The sequence below is a fragment of the Tachyglossus aculeatus genome, chromosome 7 (assembly GCF_015852505.1).
Source record: "Tachyglossus aculeatus isolate mTacAcu1 chromosome 7, mTacAcu1.pri, whole genome shotgun sequence".
Taxonomy (NCBI): Eukaryota; Metazoa; Chordata; class Mammalia; order Monotremata; family Tachyglossidae; genus Tachyglossus; species Tachyglossus aculeatus.
The window spans coordinates 27,884,054-27,905,261 of NC_052072.1; the positions used below are offsets into that span (position 1 = coordinate 27,884,054).

The 21,208-nt window shown below is 48.6% G+C and overlaps 1 protein-coding gene across 1 annotated transcript; it reads left to right on the forward strand.

Moving 5' to 3' along the window:
* The first annotated feature begins 1,774 nt into the window (after positions 1 to 1,774).
* On the forward strand, positions 1,775 to 21,208 carry CHI3L1 (chitinase 3 like 1). The gene is made up of 10 exons (XM_038749055.1): positions 1,775 to 1,848; positions 5,357 to 5,386; positions 6,926 to 7,130; positions 8,585 to 8,641; positions 10,909 to 11,059; positions 12,351 to 12,475; positions 12,658 to 12,778; positions 14,971 to 15,153; positions 20,003 to 20,119; positions 20,741 to 21,208. The coding sequence occupies exons 1-10, from the start codon at positions 1,824 to 1,826 to the stop codon at positions 20,876 to 20,878; spliced, it is 1,152 nt and encodes a 383-aa protein (XP_038604983.1). The 5' UTR covers positions 1,775 to 1,823; the 3' UTR covers positions 20,879 to 21,208.

Sequence of the window (21,208 nt, forward strand, 5' to 3'; positions counted from 1 at the left end):
CATTTATTGAGTACTTACTGTGTGCCAGTTCATTATGAGCAGAGAATGTGCCTACCAACTCTGTTGTACTCTCCCAAGTGTTTAGTACAGTGCTCTGCACAGAGTATGTGTTCAATAAATATGATTGATTGTGCAGAGCAGAGTACGAAGCACTGGGGAGAGTATAATTCATCAGAGATGGTAGACACATTCCCTGCCTACAGTGAGCTTACAGTCAAGAGATTTCATTTGTTCTTTTTTGTTTGTTTTTTATGGTTTTTGTTAAACACTGACTATGTTCCAGGCACTGTACTAAGCACTGGGGTAGAGACAGATTGATCTCCTAGGGTTAACTCACAAAGAGATGCTTAGCAAGTCCTGGCAATCTAGTGTTCTGGCTGCCTCACTCTCTCTCCTTTGAGGATCCAGCAGATACCATCTGTCTTGGATAATATAAGGTAATATCTGCTTGGAAGCAGGGGGCTGGACCAGTTGACCTCTCCAGTTTGTGACTCTGGGATCAACTTCAGTTCTGTTGAATGGAAGGTCTAGTGAAGAAATGGATTCCAACTTCTTTTTGCAATAGAAAAATCAACAGTAGGTAGCAGCAATCTCTTTGCCGCCCCATCTCCCTCCTTTCCTTCTAAAAACCACTTTCTCCAGGAAGTTGGCCCAGATTAATCCCCACTTTTCTGTTTTCCCCTGTAAAATGTTGGGCATTTTCTAGTGCTTGCATTCTTATGTATCAGTTCCCAATTCAGTATTGTGTTTCTACGTTAGAATAATTATGAGACTCTTACCACTTCATCAAGGATAAGGACAATGCCTTCTCCATCCTCTGTCATTCCCCTTAGTACTCAGTATAGGGGCATGCTCACAAATACTCAGAACAGACAGGAGACTGACATCTGCTTTCAACATTGAGGTTAATGGGTTTTCCCAAGATGCCGACAGGATGCCTTACAACTTTATTTTGTGGCTTAAATGGTCAAAAGGAGAAGAAATAAAAGACCAAGAAGGAATAAGCAAGCATTAGCTTGGGGATCTTTCCCCTCCTTCCCTGCCCGCCCTTCTGGATGGGAATCAAGCCCTCCCATTCCAGGCATTTCTCTAGAAGCTGCTTCACATTTGGATGGGGCTGTCTCAACAACTCCGGGAAGGAAGTGGTCAGGAAAACGTCAGCCCAAGAGAAGCAGGTGAACAGGGAGAAAATGCTGTTTGTTAAAAGGGCGGGTGAGTCTCCAATTTGCGTTGCACAACAGCCTCCTGTTTATTGACATTCATTCCTGCAGGCACTGGGGCCTCTGGGAGAGGAGAAGTATTTTCCTAGGCAGAGAATTCCCGCACAGTAGCCCCCACGCCCTTCACCCTCCTCCTTTCCCTCACCCCACCTCCTGCCAGGTTAGGAGTGCAGAGATAAGGCAGCCAAAATGGAGAATTACAAAATAACCACTGAGGGACTTTCTGAGGCCAGACTCCCCCAACCCTCCCCGACTCCTCACAACCCTGGGCATCATCTGAGATGAGGGCAAGTAGTCACTGGCTTCCAAAAACAATCTACCCTTCCAAACAGCCTTGTTCTTATCCAAATGAGACTTGGCAGATTGCAAAACTCAAGAGGATTTCCCAACCAGCTCTCTTCAGTCAAGGGACTCCTTCTCTTTCAGATAACTAGACTTTAGTTCCCTTTATTCTTCGCTTCTTAATTCCTGTAAATTCAGTTGGGGAGGGGGGTGAGGGGGGTGAGGGGTAAGGGCAGATATAAAAGGGGAAGCCTGGGATCCCAAAAGGCAGACCCAGCCAGCCTCCTCCGAGCAGAGAGATTTCCCCCAGGCTGCGACGACATGAATCTCCAAGCCATGAGGACAGGTACAAGGGATGCTTGCTTGGAAGGGCTTGGAGAAGGGGGTTTCTCCATTGTGGGGGTGCCTGTAGCCTCTAGGGGAATGACTAGAGGGTTACCCAAACAGAGGCACGGAGATGTCATTCTCAACTATCAGGGAAGCACTGGCAGTGATCTGGGAATCAGAAGACCAGGGTTGTAATCCCAGCTCTGCCACTTACCAACTAAATGACCTTGGGCAAGTCTCTTAACTTCTCTGGGCCTCAGTTTCCTCATCTGTCAAATGGAGATTCAATACCTATTCTTCCTCCTACTTAGACTGGGAGGAGGCACTGTGTCTGCCCCGATGATCTTGTATCTGCCCCAGTGTTTAGCACTGGGCTCAACACATAGTAAGTGTTTAATAAATACCACAGTTATTATGGCATTTATTGACCACTGACTCTGAGCAGAACACAGACCATAGCTCCCCTTCCTGTGCTAGACTGGAGGGAAAATTTATATCACGTAAGGGGGATTAAGGCTCATTTTTGTCAGACTCATACCTGAATCCCTTCTGTGGGAGAAGATGGGCTGGGAACATATTAGGTAGTCCTAGGAGAGAATCCAGGAATCCCGACCTCAAGCTTATGCTCCCCACAGCTGTCCAAAGAGAGTGATGAGGCATTTTATAACTCTGTTTTATTGTATTTTCCCAAGTGCTTAGTACAGTGCTCCGCACAAAGTGCTCAATAAATATAATTGATTGATTGACCTTCAAGTCTAAAAGGGCCCTCAGCTCTGAAGGAAGTCCAGCTGTTTGCCACTTCCACTGAGGTCATCTGTCCTGATCTGGGCTTAAATATCTGCTGAGAAGCAGTATGATTTGGTAGAAAAAACACCAGCCTGAGAGTCAGGAGACCTGGGTTCTTATCCCAGCCCTGCCATTTGTCTGGTATGTGATCTTGGACAAGTCACAACTTCTCCAGGCTTGGGTTTTCTCACCTGTTGAAATTGGGGTACCTGTTCTGTGAGTTCCATGTGGGACAGAGACTTGGTCTAATTTGTTTATGCTGTAACTTCCCCAGGGCTTGGCACATAGTAAGCCCTTAACAAATACCACAATTATTATTAAAAGGCAGGAGGAGGGATTTTACATAGCAGGAGTTATTTTTTGTCTGCTAGGGTGTTAGACAAGGGACAGATGTGACCAGGAGAAGTTGAGGAGTCTGATTCTCTAAAAAATTGGGAGAGATTCTCATCTGTCTGGGAAAGTTGAATGTGGGCCTGTCTATAGACAGGGGTATGGACAAGATGACCTCTTTAGGTCCTTTTCAGCCCATTTAGTTCAGGAAAATGCTTTGCAAATATTAACAATAATAATGGCATTTGTTAAGCACTTACTATGTGCAAAACACTGTTCTAAGCGCTGGGGAGGATACAAGGTGATCAGGTTGTCCCACGGGGGGCTCACAGTCTTAATCCCCATTTTACAGATGAGGTAACAGGCACAGAGAAGTTAAGTGACTTGCCCAAAGTCACACGGCTGACAATTGGCAGAGCAGGGCAAATACTTGAAAATGAATAAGCATTCTCCACTTGTCAAAGACTAAGGATGGAAGGGCCTTACACTGGTGGTGGGAAGAGGTGCCCAGCTGGGGCTACCATCTGGGGCTGGACTGGTGAGCCCACTGTTGGGTAGGGACCATCTCTATATGTTGCCAACTTGTACTTCCCAAGCGCTTAGTACAGTGCTCTGCACACAGTAAGTGCTCAATAAATACAATTGAATGAATGAATGAATGAATGGCGAGGGTCCTGGGACTGAGCCCCACAGGCCATGGCCCAGGCCTCCTTTGGACTGGGGATTCAGTGCCCAGCTTGGACCACTTCTGCCTTGGTAAAAGCCTCCTTGGACCCTGGAGCTCAATCAATCAATCATGTGCAAAGCGCTGTACTAAGCGATTGGGAGAGAATACTACAACAGCGCCAGTAGACAGGATCCCTGCTATCAAGTAGTTTACAATCTAATGGGAGAGACAAACATTAAAACAAATTACAGCTAAGGGAAACAGCAGAGTTTAAGTATATTTTGTGAGCAGACAATAAGTATACCAACTCTGATATGCTGTACTCTTCCAAGAGCTTAGTACAGTGCTCTGCACACAGTAAGCACTCAATAAATGCCACTGATTGATTGCCTGATTGGGGGCCAGGAAAGGCTGAATATTAAAGTGCTTAAGGGTGTAATAATAACAAGAATAATAATAATAATAATGGCATTTATTAAGTGCTTACTATGTGCAAAGCGCTGGGGAGGTTACAAGGTGATCAGGTTGTCCCACGGGGGGCTCACAGTCTTAATCCTCATTTTACAGATGAGGTAACTGAGGCACAGAGAAGTGAAGTGACTTGCCGAAAGTCACCCAGCTGACAATTGGCAGAGCCGGGATTTGGGCTTGCAGGATGCATAAGCTTGCTCAGCCTTCGACAGGTTCTAGTGAAAGGGAGGCGAGGCAGGGGAGAGAAGGGAAGGGGTAAGAGCCCCTTTCTCCTCCTCTCTAATAATTAATACTAATTGTGATATGTGTTAAGTGCTTATTATGTGTCAGGTACCGCACTAAGCACTGGCTTGGTTACAAGCCAATCAGGTTGGACACCATCCCTGTCTCACATGGGACTCACAGTCTTAATCCCCAGCTTATAGATGAAGGAACAGAGGCACAGAGAAGGTAAGTGACTTGACCAAGGTCACCCAACAGACAAGTGGCGCAGCTGGGATTAGAACCCAGGTCCTTTTGACTCCCAGCCTGTGCTGTGTCCACTAGGCCATGCTGTTTCTTTAAGGGTCAGAGTCAGGGTCCTTCCCTCTGGACCCGAGAACCCACAACTCCCTTCTGCCCATAAATCCTGTGGGTTGGGATTTCTTTTCTCTCTTGGAGGATACCAGTCCTTGGAATGTCAGATGAGCTTTCTCCAGGCTGGCGCCACCTCCCATCTGCCCCTGCGAACCATGTCTGGGGTCACTCTAATCTGGAGTCATCACGTATTCCGACCAACAGGGTTTTCCTGAACAAAGAGCAGCTAAACAGCTTCCTGGGATCTCTTGATGAACTGTTTGGTTTGGTAGGCCTAGGCTGGAGACATGTACAGTGGCTTGGGAGAGAAACCTGAACCCCATTGGTCTAAGGGGAGAGGAGGGGGGGAATGGGAGCGGGAGTTTCAAAATGCTTTATATGGTGGCTTGGTGGATGGGAGTTGGGACACCTGGGTTTGAGTCCTGGCCTTTAGGTGTGAACTTGGGCAAGCCACCTACTGCTTTGAACTTTTTCTTCTGTAACATGGAAATCCTGCCCCTTGCCCCTTCCAAGAGTAACTGGAAGAGGGGTGAAATCAGGGGTGGGAAAGTGCTTTAAGCGTCCCAAGGGAAATTTAAAAAGTGACTTGAATTTGCAAAAAAGGAGCCTGATTGAAGACTGAAATAAAGTCAACAGAGAGGAGGTATGTGGGGCCAGGGAACTCCATCACTGACACTTGGTTTGGATTTTGCTCTAGGTTTTGCCATTTTGGTGCTTCTTCAGTGCAGTAAGTAACTAACCTCTTATGCCTGGGTAAAAGGCGGGCAGAGGATTGAGGGAGGGAGAGGGAGGGAGAGGGAGGGAGAAGAAGGGAAAGCATTGGGGGTGGTATAACAAGGCATCCACTCCCCTCAATGGTGACTCAAGATTTGAGTTTAGTTTCTTTTTTCTTCAAGCACACTGTCCCATTGCAAAGCCAATAAAATGAGTCCAAGAGAAAGAGCAGGAGGTTGGGGAACTAAGTTGTCTCTGCCTCCACTGAGAACCAAGTGAAAGTATACGGGCTGAAGCTCCAGGAAACTAGAGAGAGGTTAGACAGAAGGAAGAACCTTCTCTCAGCAAATTCCTGAAACAGATAACTTAGGGAGGCTATGGGTTTGCTTTCCCAGGAGATCTTTCAGAATTAAGGAAGATGGTCCAGAGTGGCTTCACAACACTGTTCAATCTGCCTCTTGCCTCTCCATCCAAACTGCTATCATGCTATCATCACTTATCCTCTCTCACTTTGACTACTGCACCTGCCTCCTCACTGACCTCCTAGCCTCCTCTCTCCCCTCTCCAATCCATACTTTGCTGCATGAATCATTTATTGACAAAAACGATCAGTTATGTCTCCCCACTCCTCAAGAACCTCCAAACGCTGCCCTTCCACCTCTGCATCAAACAGAAACTTCTTACCATTGGCTTTAAAGCACACAATCAGCTCACCTTGTCCTAACTCACCTCACTAATCTCCTACTACAACCCAGCCCGCAGACTCTGCTCCTCTAGCACCAGCCTACTCCCTGTTCCCCAGTGTTGTCTATCTCGCCACTAGCCTCTTCCCCAAATCCTCCCATTAGCCTGGACCTCCCTTCCCCTCCATATATGCCAAATCCCCACTCTCTCCACCTTCAAAGCATTATTAGGTCACATCTCCAAGAGGCCTTCCCAATTAAGCCCTCTTTCCCCCTGCTTGCTCTCCCTTTTGCGTCATCTATACACCTCAATGTGTGACCTTTGGACACTTGATATTCACCACACCCCCAACCCCACAGCACTTATGTACATATCTTTAAATAATATGTTATAAATTACTATTTATTCATATTAATATCTGTCTCCCCCTCTAGACTATAAATTCATTATGGCAGGGAATGTGTCTGCTAATCCTGTTGTATTGTACTCTCCCAAATGCTTAGAACAGGGCTCTGCACAAAGTGCTCAAAAAATATGATTGATTGATCGATTGATTGATAAGCCCTGCCTGAGACAGGGGAATAGACAAGATGACCTGGAAGCCCTTTTCCAGATCTCTGGACCTCTATAGGACCTCTGGACCAATCTTGTGATCGTTTGTTTCTCAAGGATATAGGGATTAGGAAGGAGGGAGCTAAACACTGCAGACCCCATTAGTATGACATGTGGCCCACTGCTTCCTTGAACTAAAAGAGCTAGGAGGAGGTACAGAAGCTGGAATACAGAGCCAACAAAGGACCAGATAACTGGACACATCCCTGAGTTCGACTATTCCCACCCCACCTTTTACCTTCCCTCCCCTCCGCAGGCTGTGCCTTCAAACTGGTTTGCTATTACACCAACTGGTCCCAGTATCGGCCTGGGGATGGGGCCTTCCTCCCGGAAGACATCGACGCTTCTCTGTGCACTCACATCATCTACAGCTTTGCTGGTTTGGGAACAAATGGAGAAATTGACACCTTGGAGTGGAACGATGTCACCCTCTATGAAACCTTCAATGATCTCAAAACAAAGTAAGGACCCTGGATTTCTACAGACCCGCCTGGACTTGTAACTTGGGGAACCCGGGAATAGAAGGGGAATAGGATGTGACCCTGGAGCTTAGGTTTGAGACAGAAGCTAGGTCTTCTCCAGGACCCTGGAGGATTTTATGAACCTGATTGGTCAGAGGCAGGGGGCTGGGCCGTATGACCTCCTAAAATAACTTCCAGTGCTGGGAATCGGGGATCTCGTCATTCACCCGTGTTCTTCAGAAGAAACCACAGGGAAAGGCATTAGAATGACATTCTGGGGCTGTGTCTCTCCCTGAAGTCCTGAATGAGATCTAACTGGGTTCTGAATCCAAAGGTCCTGGTGATCAGTCTGTGACTCCAAACCCTGGGGATCTGGACATATCTGTGACTTCCTCAGTTCCAGATATTTTGGGAGTTGAGGGCTCTAGGGGTTTGGAGTTCATTTCATTCAATTGTATTTATTGAGTGCTTACTGTGTGCAGAGCACTGTACTAACCACTTGGGAAGTGCAAGTCGGCAACATATAGAGACGGTCTCTACCCAACAACGGGCTCACAGTCTAGGAAGGGGGAGACAGACAACAAAACAAACATGTAGACAGGTGTCAAAATCGTCAGAATAAATAAAATTATAGCTCTATGCATATCATTAACAAAATAAATAGAATAGTAAATATGCACAAGTAAAATAGAGTAATAAATCTGTATAAATATATACAAGTGCTGTGGGGAGGGGAAGGAGGTAAAGTGGGGGGGATGGGGAGGAGGAGAGGAAAAAGGGGGCTCAGTCTGGGAAGGCATCGTGGAGGAGGTGAGCTCTCAATAGGGCTTTGAAGGGAAGAAGAGAGCTAGCTCGGTGGATGTGTGGAGGGAGGGCATTCCGGGCCAGGGGTCAATGGCGGGACAGCCGAGAATGAAGCACAGTGAGGAGCGGGACAGCCGAGAATGAGGCACAGTGAGGAGGTTAGCGGCAGAGGAGCGGAGGGTGAGGGCTGGGCTGGAGAAGGGAGGTGAGGTAGGAGGAGGAGAGGTGATGGAGAGCCTTGAAGCCGAGAGTGAGGAGTTTTTGCTTGATTCATAGGTTTACAGGTAACCACAGGAGATTTTTGAGGAGGGGAGTGACATGCCCAGATTGTTTCTGTACAGAGATAATCTGGGCAGCAGAATGAAGTATAGACTGATGCGGGAGTTCTTTCCAGTGGACTCAGGGTACCCAAGGAGATGCTAACCTGGACTCAATAAACAGCCCTCTTCTCCTAGGTCCCTGGACTTTTGGGGAGCAGGGGGCAAGAAGAATCTCGAGCTTTCAGGGATTGAGATTGCCCAGCTTGTGGCCCTGGCTTCCTGTGCCTCAGCTGTGCAGAGGCCTGCAAGTGAGCCTTGCTGTAACTGAGCCACTGGGGCTTCTTAGGGGGGAAACTCAACTTTCTCAACTGCTCTCCCTCCACTCCACAGGAATGCCAAGTTGAAGACACTGCTGTCCATTGGTGGGTGGGCATTTGGAACTCAAAGGTAAGGTGTCCAGCCCCAGGGAGCACTAACGGAGGATGGTTCTGTGCACCAGGGCCCATCGGGGGGGACCATGACAGTAGGGGAGGGGACTTTCTTTTCCAGATGCCTGGCCAGACTGAGGGCTCATGGGTAGCTTAATCCAGGGCCAGAGTCCAGCACCAGAGACCCCCAGGGGATTTCCAAAGTGATCTAGCTGTAATTCAGCTGGAAGCACTTTGGCCCTGCCTTGAGGCAGGGTGATAGTTCAGTGATCTTTAGGGGACTCTAAGGGCTCTGCAATCCACTTATTGACCAGTCTTTCACAGCCTATGACCTACTCCTCCCCATCAACTCCCAATGGAGAGAGAGAGAGAGGAAGAGAGAGTGACAGTGTGTGTGTGTGTATGTGTGTTTCAGTAGAATAACAGGATTTTTGTATCCAGGGCAGAGGCTCTGACTATGAGCCGCCCCACTCTAGTGTGAGGAGAGGGGGAAAGAGCAAAGGTTTGGCTGATGCAATGTAATGGATCAAATTCTAGACTGTGAGCCCACTGTTGAGTAGGGACCGTCTCTATATGTTGCCAACTTGTACTTCCCAAGCGCTTAGTACAGTGCTCTGCACACAGTAAGTGCTCAATAAATACGATTGAATGAATGAATAAATGAATTCAAGGGTCCCCAAGGGCTACTGGTCATTTGCTGCCCTCGGGTCAGGAGGGTGGCCCTGTAGGGAGAAGAAGGAGGGCAATAGCCTTCCCAGAGCCTCGCCCTTTCACCGTGTTTGGCAGCCCAAAGAGAGGAAGGGGGTCCACTGAGAAGCAGTGTGGCCTAATGGAAAGAGCACATGCCTGGGAGTCAGAAGGACATGGGTTCTAAACCTGCTCCACCACTTGCCTGTTGTATGACCTTGGGCAAGTCACTTAACTTTTCTGTGCCTCAGTTACCTCATCTGTAAAATGGAGATTAAGACTGTGAGAGACAAGAACCGTGTCCAACCTGATTATCTTGTATCTACCCCAGCCCGGCACAGAGTAAGCACTTAATAAACACCACTAAGGAAAAGAGGGAGGGAAAGAAAGCTGAGCCTGCAGTTCAGGCTGAAATTGCCCTAGCCCAGCAGGGAGCAGAAGGGACAGGAAATGGAGTAGAGGAGCTGTTAGCTGAAGTTGGGGGCTCTCTGTACCCCCATACCTGCTGGTACCTAGGGGAGTTATTCTGCTGCCCCATCCCACACTCTGCCATGGATCCATCCTGCTTTCCTGATCATCGGGGAGCACCCCGAGGCCAAGGACCAATGGGGAACAGGGCAAGGGTGGTTCAGCCCAGTGCAGGGCACAGCCCTCCTTCCTGGTTCCAAGCCTGCCAGAGCTCCATTCATTTTTTCATTCATTCAATCACATTTATTGAGTGCTTACTGTGTGCAGAGCACTGTCCTAAGCACTTGGAAAGTACAATTCAACAACAGAGACAATCCCTATCCAACAACGGGCTCACAGTCCAGAAGCGGGAGACAGACAACAAAACAAAACAAATGGACAGGCATCAGTAGCATCAAAATGGATAAATGGAATTATAGATATTCATTCATTCAATCGTATTTATTGAGCATTTACTGTGTGCAGAGCACTGTACTAAGCGCTTGGGAAGTACAAGTTGGCAACATATAGAGACGGTCACTACCCAACAGTGGGCTCACAGTCTAGAATTTATACACACATCAATAATAAAATAAATGGAATAATAAATATGTACAAATATACACAAGTTCTGTGGGGCGGGGAAGGGGGTAGAGCAGAGGGAGGGAGTAGGGGTGATGGGAAGAGGAGGAGGAGCAGAGGAAAAGGGGGTTTCAGTCTGGGAAGGCCTCCTGGAAGAGGTAAGCTATGGGAATATATAGAGGGAACATGAGGAAAAGAGATATAACTGGTAATAGAAAAAGTAGGACACATTTTAAAAGCCCCAGCAAGGAACACTTGCATGCTTCTCCAGAGAGGAGCGTGCCACCCAACTGCCTGCACCGGGACTGAGGGAAGGCACAGCCAGGGTTGAATCTGGCCCAAGAGACTATGAGACAGCCAGCTGTCCTATCAGTTAGCACTTGCTCAAGTCCTCTGGTGGCAAAGGGGTGCCCAGGCTGGATCCCAGGGCTGGGCCTAGACCCTGGGACCAAATACCAGGGCCAGGAGTGGATCCCGGGGCTGAATCCCAGGCCTGGGACTGGATCCCAAAGCCAGGGGTGGATCCCAAGGCCGGGACCGGGCACGGTTGGCACCGGCTTTGGATTCTAGGTTTTCCAGCATGGCATCCAGTCCCAGTAGCCGCAGCACGTTTGTCCAGTCGGTGGCCCCGTTCCTGCGAAGGTTTGGTTTCGATGGGTTGGACCTGGCCTGGCACTACCCGGGAATTAGAGACAAGCAGCACTACGTCACTCTGTTGCAGGTACAGCCTAAGCCAGGGTGGGCAAAAAGGAGGCCAAGAGGGATGGGGAGGGGCATGGAGGGGTGGTGAGGGGTGGGAAGGAGTGTGGAGGGGTGGGGAAGGATGGAGAGGAGAGGGGAGGGGCGGAGAGGGGTGGGAAGGGCTAGGGAGGGGCGGGGAGGCTTTTTCAATGATTAAATGTAACAAGCTTCCTCTTGAGATGGACAGGGCTCTGTAGCTGTCCACTTCCTCTGGGGACAGGCAAGGCAGAATGAGCTAACACTGAAGCACATGGGACTATGGTTAGATTTAAGGAAAAAATTATTGGCAGTGAGGGTTGGTAGACACTGGAGAAGATCCATGAAGGAGGAAGTGATATCTGCTTCCCTGGGGGCCCAACCTAGAGGCAGGGGAATGATGATGATGACCTCTCAGTGCCCTGCAGCCTGAATCTAGGACCCACCACGGAGGGTAGGAATAGAAATACCATAGGACTGTGTATCAGCAGGACCTGGTTTGGGCTGAGACAGTGTGAGGAGAGGCAGGGGCCTCTGTACCTTGAGCCCTGGCCAGGATTGCTCAGTTTCCTTCCCGTGACAGAGTTCCAGTAAAAGCCCAAACCAGCCCCGAGAGTCACTCTCCTGGGCTTCTCCTCCCCAAGACCAGATGTTCCACTTTATGTGGGACTGAATGGATGTCCAAGGTCTCTTCCAGCCCCAATAGGCTTAAGGCAGGGGACATTCAGGGCTGGTGGGGCAGCTGGATGGCCCCCTCATGGGAAGTAGGGAGCGTGACTGGGGCAGGGGCTGCCCATGGCCCCTGCTGGAAGTGAGGAGGACATTCCTCCCTGCTTCCACCACCTTTGTCACCATGGCCAAACTGGCTCAGGTCTGACAATTCGAGGTCCTGGCATTAGGATCATGGAGTGTATGCCAGACACTCCTATTTACCGTCCAGAGAGCTGGCTTTGATGTGGCCAAGTAGCCATGATTGTCTCCAGTTCCCAGCCCCTGGTCCCCCCAGGGCCACCGTGGGTGACCTCTGACAGAATTCTGTCAGAAACTGGGCAGGTCAGCAGGGGGAAGTCAGCGAGGAGATCAGTAGAGAGGTTAGTGAGGAGGTCAGAGGGGAATGGGAGAGGAGCCAAGTGTGTCCCCATGCCATCCTTCCATTGCTTTCCTTGTCCCTTTCCCTATTTTCCCCTTTATCCCTCTCCCCTTTCCCTTGTTCTTCTTCTGGACCTGCCTAGGACTCTCTTTGAGGGTCCCCAAATATGGTCATCTGACTCTCCCTCCTCCTTCCCTCCCCCCAGGAAATAACTGCTGCTTTCACCCAGGAAGCTAAAATAACAGAGAAGGAGAGACTCTTGCTTAGTGCACCTTTGCCTGCAGGACGGGTCAACCTAGACAATGGCTATGACATCCCTAAAATCTCCAAGTGAGTCTCCTGTTCTTCCTCTCCTTGTAAAATCATCCATATTCTATATATTTCCTCTCATTTCCCAGAAGCCTTTGCCCTCAATCCTTTAGCACTCTGGATTATCAGCTCGCCATTCTCTGCCCCAAACCACATTTTCATGTCTCCATGCCCTTCTCTCTGCCCCCACCCTCCCACCACAGGTACCTGGATTTGATCAGCCTGTTGGCGTTTGACTTCCACGGCGACTGGGAAAAGGTCACAGGCCACAACAGCCCCCTCTTCCGAGGACAGGATAAAGGGGCCTCCAGATCCAGCAATACCGTAAGCACCTGCTGAAGGACTTACCTGGGTACCTGCTCCATCTGGGTAATTACATTACGGGCTGGGAAAGAGCAGAGAGGATCTTGGCACATAGTAAGTGCTTAACGAATACCATCATTATTATTACTTTCATATCTCCTCAGAAAGGTCACGAGCTACTGCTTAATCCTCCAGCCCATCAGATCCCAGCTGTCTCCCTGCCATGCTCCCTGTACTCCTAGCACCGTGGTTCTCAAGCTGGGCACTAGTACCTTAGTAGAGTGGCCATTGACAGCACTCAAGAATACCAGACACCCCTTTGCTGGCTCCCCTACCATACTAGGCATGGGACCCACCAGCTGAATACTGGCAAGTCAGGGTAAAACTGGATGAATGGTCCCCTGGTCCTTTGGGGTTAGGAGGGGAGATCGGGATAGGCAGAACCAAAGTCCACCTAGCCCAGACAGAAGAAGAGGGACTAGAAAAGCCTACTCAATCATTAGTCTGATTTCTTTTTAGGCCCCTGCCTGGTTTCTTTTAGACTCTGGGCCTCCTGCCAATTTGCACAGCTGAAGGAGGAGATGAATATTACCCATCCTGCCTTTCTAGCTGTTTTCCTGAGCTCGTGTCGATGGACATCTGGGGTAGGAAGGTGGTGGGCAGCTAGTCAATCACAGAACACACACACACTCTCTCTCACACACACATACACACTCTCTCTCTCCTACTGGCATTGTCAGCACAGTCCCCTTCCATTCGAGGAGGGGACAGGATCAGTTGACCTTTAGAGGCCCCTTTCAATAGTAGTCAAAGTCCTCAACAAATACCTTTGATTGATAGGGTACTTATTGGAACTACCGGATGCACTGCACTGGGTGCTTGGCAGAATATGGCAGAAGCACAAAACCCGATCCCTGCCCATAAGGAGTCTGGGATTCCAGAGAAACAGGTGAGGAAGACCAGCTCAGGCTTCCTGGGTTGGCTAGAGGAGAAGCTGGGACAACAAAACAAAACATGTGGACAGGTGTCAAGTCATCAGAATAAATAGAATGAAAACGAAATGCACATCATTAACAAAATAAATAGAATAGTAAATATGTACAAGTAAAATAGAGTAATAAATCTGTACAAACATATATACAGGTGCTGTGGGGAGGGGAAGGAGGTAGGGCGGGAGGGGATGGGGAGGAGGAGAGGAAATGGGGGGTCAGTCTGTTCACAGTTCATAAGCACTGTGGGGCTTAAGGTGTTAACACTAAAATACTACTGAGTTGAAAGACAAAGGGGATGGTACATATTACTTCAAGGGCTCTCAATCAGTGGTATTTATTGAGTACTCACTGTGTGTAGAACACTGCACTGAGCCCTTGGGGCTGTAAAATAGAGTTGGTAGATACATTCCCTGCTGCCTAATGAGCTCTCTCTTTTTTGTTTGTTGGCTTTTCTATGGGCATTTGTTAAGCACTTACTATGTACCAGGCACTCTTCTAAGGCGGGGGTAGATGTAAGCCCATTGTTGGGTAGGGACCATCTCTATATAGTTGCCGACTTGTACTTCCCAAGCACTTAGTACGGTGCTCTGCACACAGTAAGCGCTCAATAAATACAATTGAATGAATGAATGAAAGAAAAGAAAACAAAAAACCCTCTTGAGAGGGTTTCTCTAAGAAAGGGGAGGGAAAAGAATAATACGCTAGAGATGAATCAGTTCAAGATGTGTGTTCTCTTGCTGCAGATGTATGTTCTGCAAGTCTGCCCTCTTCCCGAAGGAGCCCAGCACATTAACATTAATAATAATAACAATCATGGGGGTATTTAAGTGCTCACTATGTGCCAAGTATTGTACTAGGTGCCGGGATAGAGGGAAGGTCATCAGGTTGGACACAGTCCCTGTCCCATGGAATGAAAGGAACTTGCCCTTGGGAGCCCACACCCAAACATCCTTCAGCCTCCCCTGGGGATCTGGGTCACATGTGCACTAACAGCCCTGCCAGCAACCCGGAATTCATTCATTTATTCATTCAATCGTATTTATTGAGCGCTTACTATGTGCAGAGCACTGTTCTAAGAGCTTGGGAGAGTCCAATATAGTAATAAGCAGGCACATTCCCAGCATCCACCCAGCTCCTCTGGGTTGGGAGATTTCTTCCCTGGCTGCCGGCCCCTCGCCCTGCCTCCCAGCCCCAAGTCAGGGCTGCCGTTCCTCCCTCCAGGAATATGCGGTGGGCTACGTGCTGAGCAAAGGAGCCCCAGCCAGTAAGCTTCTCATGGGGATCCCTACATTTGGACGGACCTTCACCCTGGCCTCTTCAGACTCTGGCGTCGGGGCCCAGGCCTTGGGCCCAGGGTTGCCCGGACCCTTCACCACAGAGAAAGGGAAGCTGGCCTACTACGAGGTAAGTTGGGACTGGGAGGCCATCTCCCCCACTGGAAGCAGTCTGTCTCCGGGCCCTGCTCGGGAGGGTCGGGGGGGAGAGGGCCTCACCTGGGGAATGCCAGCCAACCCATAGCAGAAGCAAGTACCAGTGAGGGGTGAGGGAAGGGAGTGTAAGAAGAACCCGAGGGAAGGCCCCCAGGATCCTGCTGAAATAAGGCTCACCCTCTGCACCTGCCAAGCACAGGAAGATGGAAAATGGAGGGAGTCTCCAGGGAGGAAGTTGTGCCAGGAAAGGGAGCATTTAGTACAGTGCTCTGCACACTGTAAGAGCTCAATAAATACCATTGATTGACTGACTGGATCTTAACTGGTTCATGGGGGGAGGGGAAGAGAGAGCAGGCTGCTGCTACTGTCCCAAAGTCAATAAATCCATTAATCAGTGGTATTTATTGAATGCTAAGCAGCAAGCAATGAGACCTAGTGGAAAGAGCATGGGCTTGGGAATCAGAGCATCTGGGTTCTAATTCTAGCTCCAACACATGTCTGCTTTGTGACCTGTGGCAAGTCACTTAACTTCCTTGAGTCTCAGTTCCCTCATCTGTAAAATGGTGATTATATCCTACTCCCTCCTACTTAGACCGTGAGCCCCAAATGGGACAGGAACTGTGTCCAACCTGATTAACCTGTATCTACCCCAGTGCTTAGAACAGTGCTTGGCACATGGTAAGCACTTAACAAGTACCGTAACAACAAGTGTGTGGGGCACTCGACTGAGAGCTTGGGAGAATACAGTACAACTAAGTTGGTAGACACAATCCCTGCCCACAGTCTAGAGGAGGAGGCAGATTAAAATAAATTACTGATAGGGGAATGGGAGAGTATGAAGATATGCACATAAATGCTGTGGGGCTGGGGGTGGGATTGAGTATCAATTCTTAAGCCCCTTCTGAATCACTCTTGCCTTGGATTTGCACACTTCATTCACCCCACCCTCACCCCCACAGCACTTTTATACATATCTGTAATTTCTTTATTTATATCAATGTCTGCTTCCCCATCTAGTCTGTAAGCTCCTTGTGGGAAGGGAATGTGTCCAACAGCTCTGTTCTATTGTTATATATAACAGTTATATATATAACAGCTCTGTTATGTTGTATTATCCCAAGCACTTAGTGCAGTGTTCTGCACACAGAAGTGTTCAATCAAATACCATCGATCAACTGATTGATCCAATTGCATAGGTGACGCAGAAGGAAGAGCAAATAGGGGAAATGAGGGCTTAGTCAGGGAAGGCCTCTTGGAGAGGAGGTGTGACTTCGGGAGGGCTTTGAAGGTCGGAGAGTGATGGTCTGCCAGTGGAGGCAGTTCCAGAAGGGAAAACATGGGCAATTGGTTGGCGGTGGTATAGATGATATCAAGGAACAGAGAGTAGGTTGGCATTAGAGGAATGAAGAGTGTGAGCTGAGTTGCAGTAGGAGATCAACAAGATAAGAGGAGGAGAGATGATTGTGTTAAAACTGGTGGTGAGGAGTTTCTGTTTGATGTGGAGGTGGATGGAAAACCATTTAAAGTTTTTGAGGGGTGGGGAGACGTGAACTGAACAATGATCTGGGCAGCAGAATGAAGTCAGGAGAGGAGAGGGGAAAGAAAGGAGACAGGGAGGTCAAGGTGGGATATAAATGCTTGGACCAGCGAAGTAGCAGTTTGGATGGAGAGGAAAGGGTGGATTCTAGAGATGTTATGAAGGTTAGAACCAACAGGATTTGGTGACAGATGGAGGACGTGGGTTGAATAAAAGAGAAAAGTCTAGGATAATGCCAGAGTCTCCCCAACAGCTCAATTTCTGTAATATTTGTCTGTTCTTTATTTAATGTCAAAATACCCATAAATTCTCCCCACCTGCTCCTTCCCTCCCCACACCCTCCCCAAGTATTCCCTGCCTTCTTGAAATGGAATCTTCCTGCCTCTCTAATCCCCCAGGGTTGGGTTTCCATGGGCTGCTGAGCAGAGAGGATCTCTAATAGGGTTAGCTGTGCTCTCTGAGCCCATTGAAATGGGAGCAGGAGACAGTAGTATAAGCTTCAATGGGACATGCCCAAGAGACCAAACCCCCCACCCCCGACCCCGTCAAGCAAACACCATAAATACATGATGTGGAAAACCTGCCCAAACATAAGTTCAACAGAAAATGATCTAAGGGTCATAGTGAACCACAAGGATGCTGAGCTTGCAGTTATTTGAAAAGCCAACATAATACTGGAATGTGTAAACTGGGCTAGGAAAAATCCTTCCGTTCTACTCTGCACTGGTCAGACCCTTAGAGTACCGGGCAAAAGACCCCAAAGAATGGTGGGAGAAAAGATGGCAGATATGTGGGCAGTGGTGGGGAGGTGGAAGAAAATGATGGGGGAAACTGTGCTGATAGGAGGAACCAGGGTTTGGGAAGCAGGAGCTAGGGAATGGGCAGAGAAGAGAAGCCAGGGCATTAGATGGCAGGAGTCAGGGCATGGGCAGCGGGAGCCAGGGCATTGGCAGCAGAAGAGGCAGCCAGAGAACAGGCGGGGCAGGGTGTAAAGGAGCTGGAAAGAGGTGAAAAAGGAGGGAAGAGGCTCACTGTGGGCAGGGAACACGTGTCTGCTAATTCTGTTGTACTGTACTCTCCTAAGTGCTTAGTACCATGCTCTGTACACAGTAAGCATTCAGTAAATACCATTGATTGATAGGAACTGCATGAAAAAGCTGGCACAGGTTTCCTTCTGTTCCATCTGACTGGTTTCTCTTTAATCCTCCCAAAACTTCTTCCCCAACCAGCTGTCTCCTGCCCTTTCTACTGATAGATGTTGATTGGTCAGACACTGCTGATGCCTGCACATAAATTTCCCACAACCACACAACTCCTGGCTGTTAATATAGTAAATCGTGTCTACTTTTCATCACCGTATTTTTAAAAGGGGCAGAAAACAGGACAGGTTTCCATAGAGAGTGATAGAAAGTGATTTATGAGGTGGTTGAGTCTGGAGAGGAGATTGCTGAAGGAGGATTTAATAACTGTCTTCAGACCTTCAGGCGTTTATGGAACATATGCTGACCAGTTCTTCTTCAAGCCCACAGAGGCCTGAAGAAGAGAACAATAATGATGTACCTGTTAAGCATTCACTATGTGCTAAGCAGTGTTCAAAATGCTAGGATAGGTACAAGATCATTAGGATGGACACATCCCTGTCCCACATGGGGTTCACAGTCTAAATAGGAGGGACTGAATCCCTATTTTAAAGATGAGGCAACTGAGGCCCAGATAATTAGGCTTAAGGATGACTTTAGAGTTTACAGGGGACCCTTAAAGGTTGGAGATCCTTGAAGATCAGGGAGACAATTATCCTGTATGGCTTAGGCTTCACCTGTCTGGAGGAGTCTTCAAAAAGATGGAATTGGCCAGGAATGAAAGCAGTTGATTAGCTGAAAGCTGCTTAACCACTGGGGACTGTCTCTATATGTTGCCAAATTGTACTTCCCAAGCGCTTAGTACAGTGCTCTGCACACAGTAAGCGCTCAATAAATACGATTGATGATGATGATGACAATAGGAGGATCTTTCCACAGTCACTGAGGGACTTCTGGGCCCAACCTGAGAGCCTGAATAGGACCTTAATAGCCAAATGACCTATCATTCAAATCAATCAATCAATGGTATTTATTGAGCACTCAGTCATGTAGAGCACAATAGGGTTGGTAGACATGATCCCTGCACTGGAGGAATTTACAGTCTGATATGGCAGGCAGACACTAAAACAAATTACATTTAAAGGAAGCAACAGAGTATAAGGGTGGGGGCAAGTATCAAAGTGCTTTGAGGGTAGGGGAAAGTGCATAGGCAACTCAGGATGGAGAGAGAGAAGGGGAGGAGAGGGAAGGCTTCCTGAAGCAGAAATGATTTTAGGATGGTTTTGAAGAAAGGGAGAGTGGTGTTTTGTCAGATCTAAAGGGGAGGGTGGTCCAGGCAGGAGGGAATATATGGGCAAGGGATCGGCAGAAAGAGAGATGAAATAGAGGCACAGCGAGTAGGTTGTCATTAGAAGAGCCAAGTGTGCAGGCTGGGTTGAGCCAGGATAGGTAGGAGGGAGAGAGCTGAATGAGAGTGCTACAAAGCCGGTGGGGAGTATGTTTTGTTTCATGTGGAGGCGGATGGGCAACAACTGGAGGTTTTGAGGAGTGGGAAGATGTTGACTGAATTTTTTTAGAAAAATAATCTGGATAGTTTATTGAAGTATGGACTGGAGTAGGAAGAGACAGGAGACAGGGAGGTCAGCAAGGAGGATAATGCAGTAGTAGAGGCAAGTTATGAGAAGTGCATGGATCAGTATGGTAGCAGTTTGGATGGAGAGAAAGGGGCAGATTCTAGAGTTTTTGCGACTGACTGCATATGCAGGTTAAATGACAGAAATGAGTTGAGGATAATACCAAGTTTGCAGGCTTGGAAGACAGGGAGTATTGTGGTTTTGACAGTGATGGAAAAGCTTAAAGGAGGAGGAGGAGGTTAGGTGGAAAGATGAGGAGTTCTGTTTTGGATAGTGATGGAAAAGCCTAAAGGAGGAGGAGGAGGTTAGGTGGAAAGATGAGTTCTGTTTTGGATGTTTAGTTTGAGATGTCTGTGGGACAATCAAGCAGAGACATCCTGAAGGTAAAAGGAAATGTGAGACCACACAGGAGAGAGGGCAGGGCTGGAGAAGTTGATTTGGGAATCATCCAAGTAGAAATGGGAGTTGAAGCCATGGGAGTAAAAGAGTTCTCCAAGGGAGCAATGGTAGCTGGAGAGGAGAAGAGGAATGGTTTGTAAGGCCTTGCCCTACTTCTCCATCTTTCTATTTCAGATCTGCACCTTCCTCCAGGGAGCCACCACCTCTGTGATCCCAGGGCAAGGAGTCCCCTATGCCACCAAGGGCAACCAGTGGGTGGGGTACGATGACCCAAAGAGTGTCAAAGCAAAGGTCAGTGCTCCTGGGAATGACCCAAAGGGGCGGGAGGGTGAGCAGAGAGGCCGTGGGCTGTGGTAATTGGGCTAGGATAAACCAAGTCAAAGAAGACGAGGCCACAGTCAGAAATCTTTAAAAAGCATGGCTTAGTGGAAAGACCATGGTCTTGGGAGTCAGAGGTCATGGATTCTAATTTTGACTCCTCCACTTGCCAGCTGTGTGACTTTGGGCAAGTCACTTAACTTCTCTGTGCCTCAGATACCTCATCTGTAAAAATGAGGATTAGGATTGTGAGCCCCATGTGGGACAACCTGATTGCCTTGTATCTACCCCAGCACTTAGAACGGTGTTTGGCACTTAGTAAGAGCTTATAAAATACCATCATTATCATTATTATTGGTGGCCCCTACCCACATCCATGTCAACCTCATCTTCATTTACCCAGACTGCCCCTCTTCACTTCACCTGCCCCTCTGGCCCACCTCTGCCTCACCTATTCTGGAAATATGATCAGACAGGCAGTGTCCTGGGACTCCCAGACTGTCAGCTGCCTCTCCTACTCCCCTTGGGTATCCCGTAAGGAGTCGATCCATCTCATTCTTGATCGGGGTGGGGATTGTTCTCTTTTCTTCTCAGGCTGAGTTTCTGAAGGATAAGGGCCTGGCCGGTGCCATGGTCTGGGCCCTGGACTTGGATGACTTCCGTGGAGAGTTCTGTGGCCAGAAGCCATATCCACTCATCAGGACCATCCGAGACACACTGCGCTCAGCCTAACACTTCCGGGGGCTGTCCCTCCCTTTCCCAACTTCCTGCTTCTGCTCAGGGTACAGGCTGGCTTCACAGTCTGCCATGGAAGTGGGCCTGCTGACTTCTCTTCCAATCTAATGCTGGTTGTGGCCCGCTCCGGGCTGAAACCCCAATCTTCCACAATATGGCTGGGCCTCCTGGCCTGTCTTCGGAGGGACAGAGAGGGACCTAGGATGTCCAGGACTTCCTCCTTTCTCCCTCAGTCCCCTTGGAAAGCACTTTCGACCTCCCTGAATGCCAACTGCAAGCATCCTTCGGGTACCCGCCTCTAATGAACAATAAAGGAACCATTGGTCA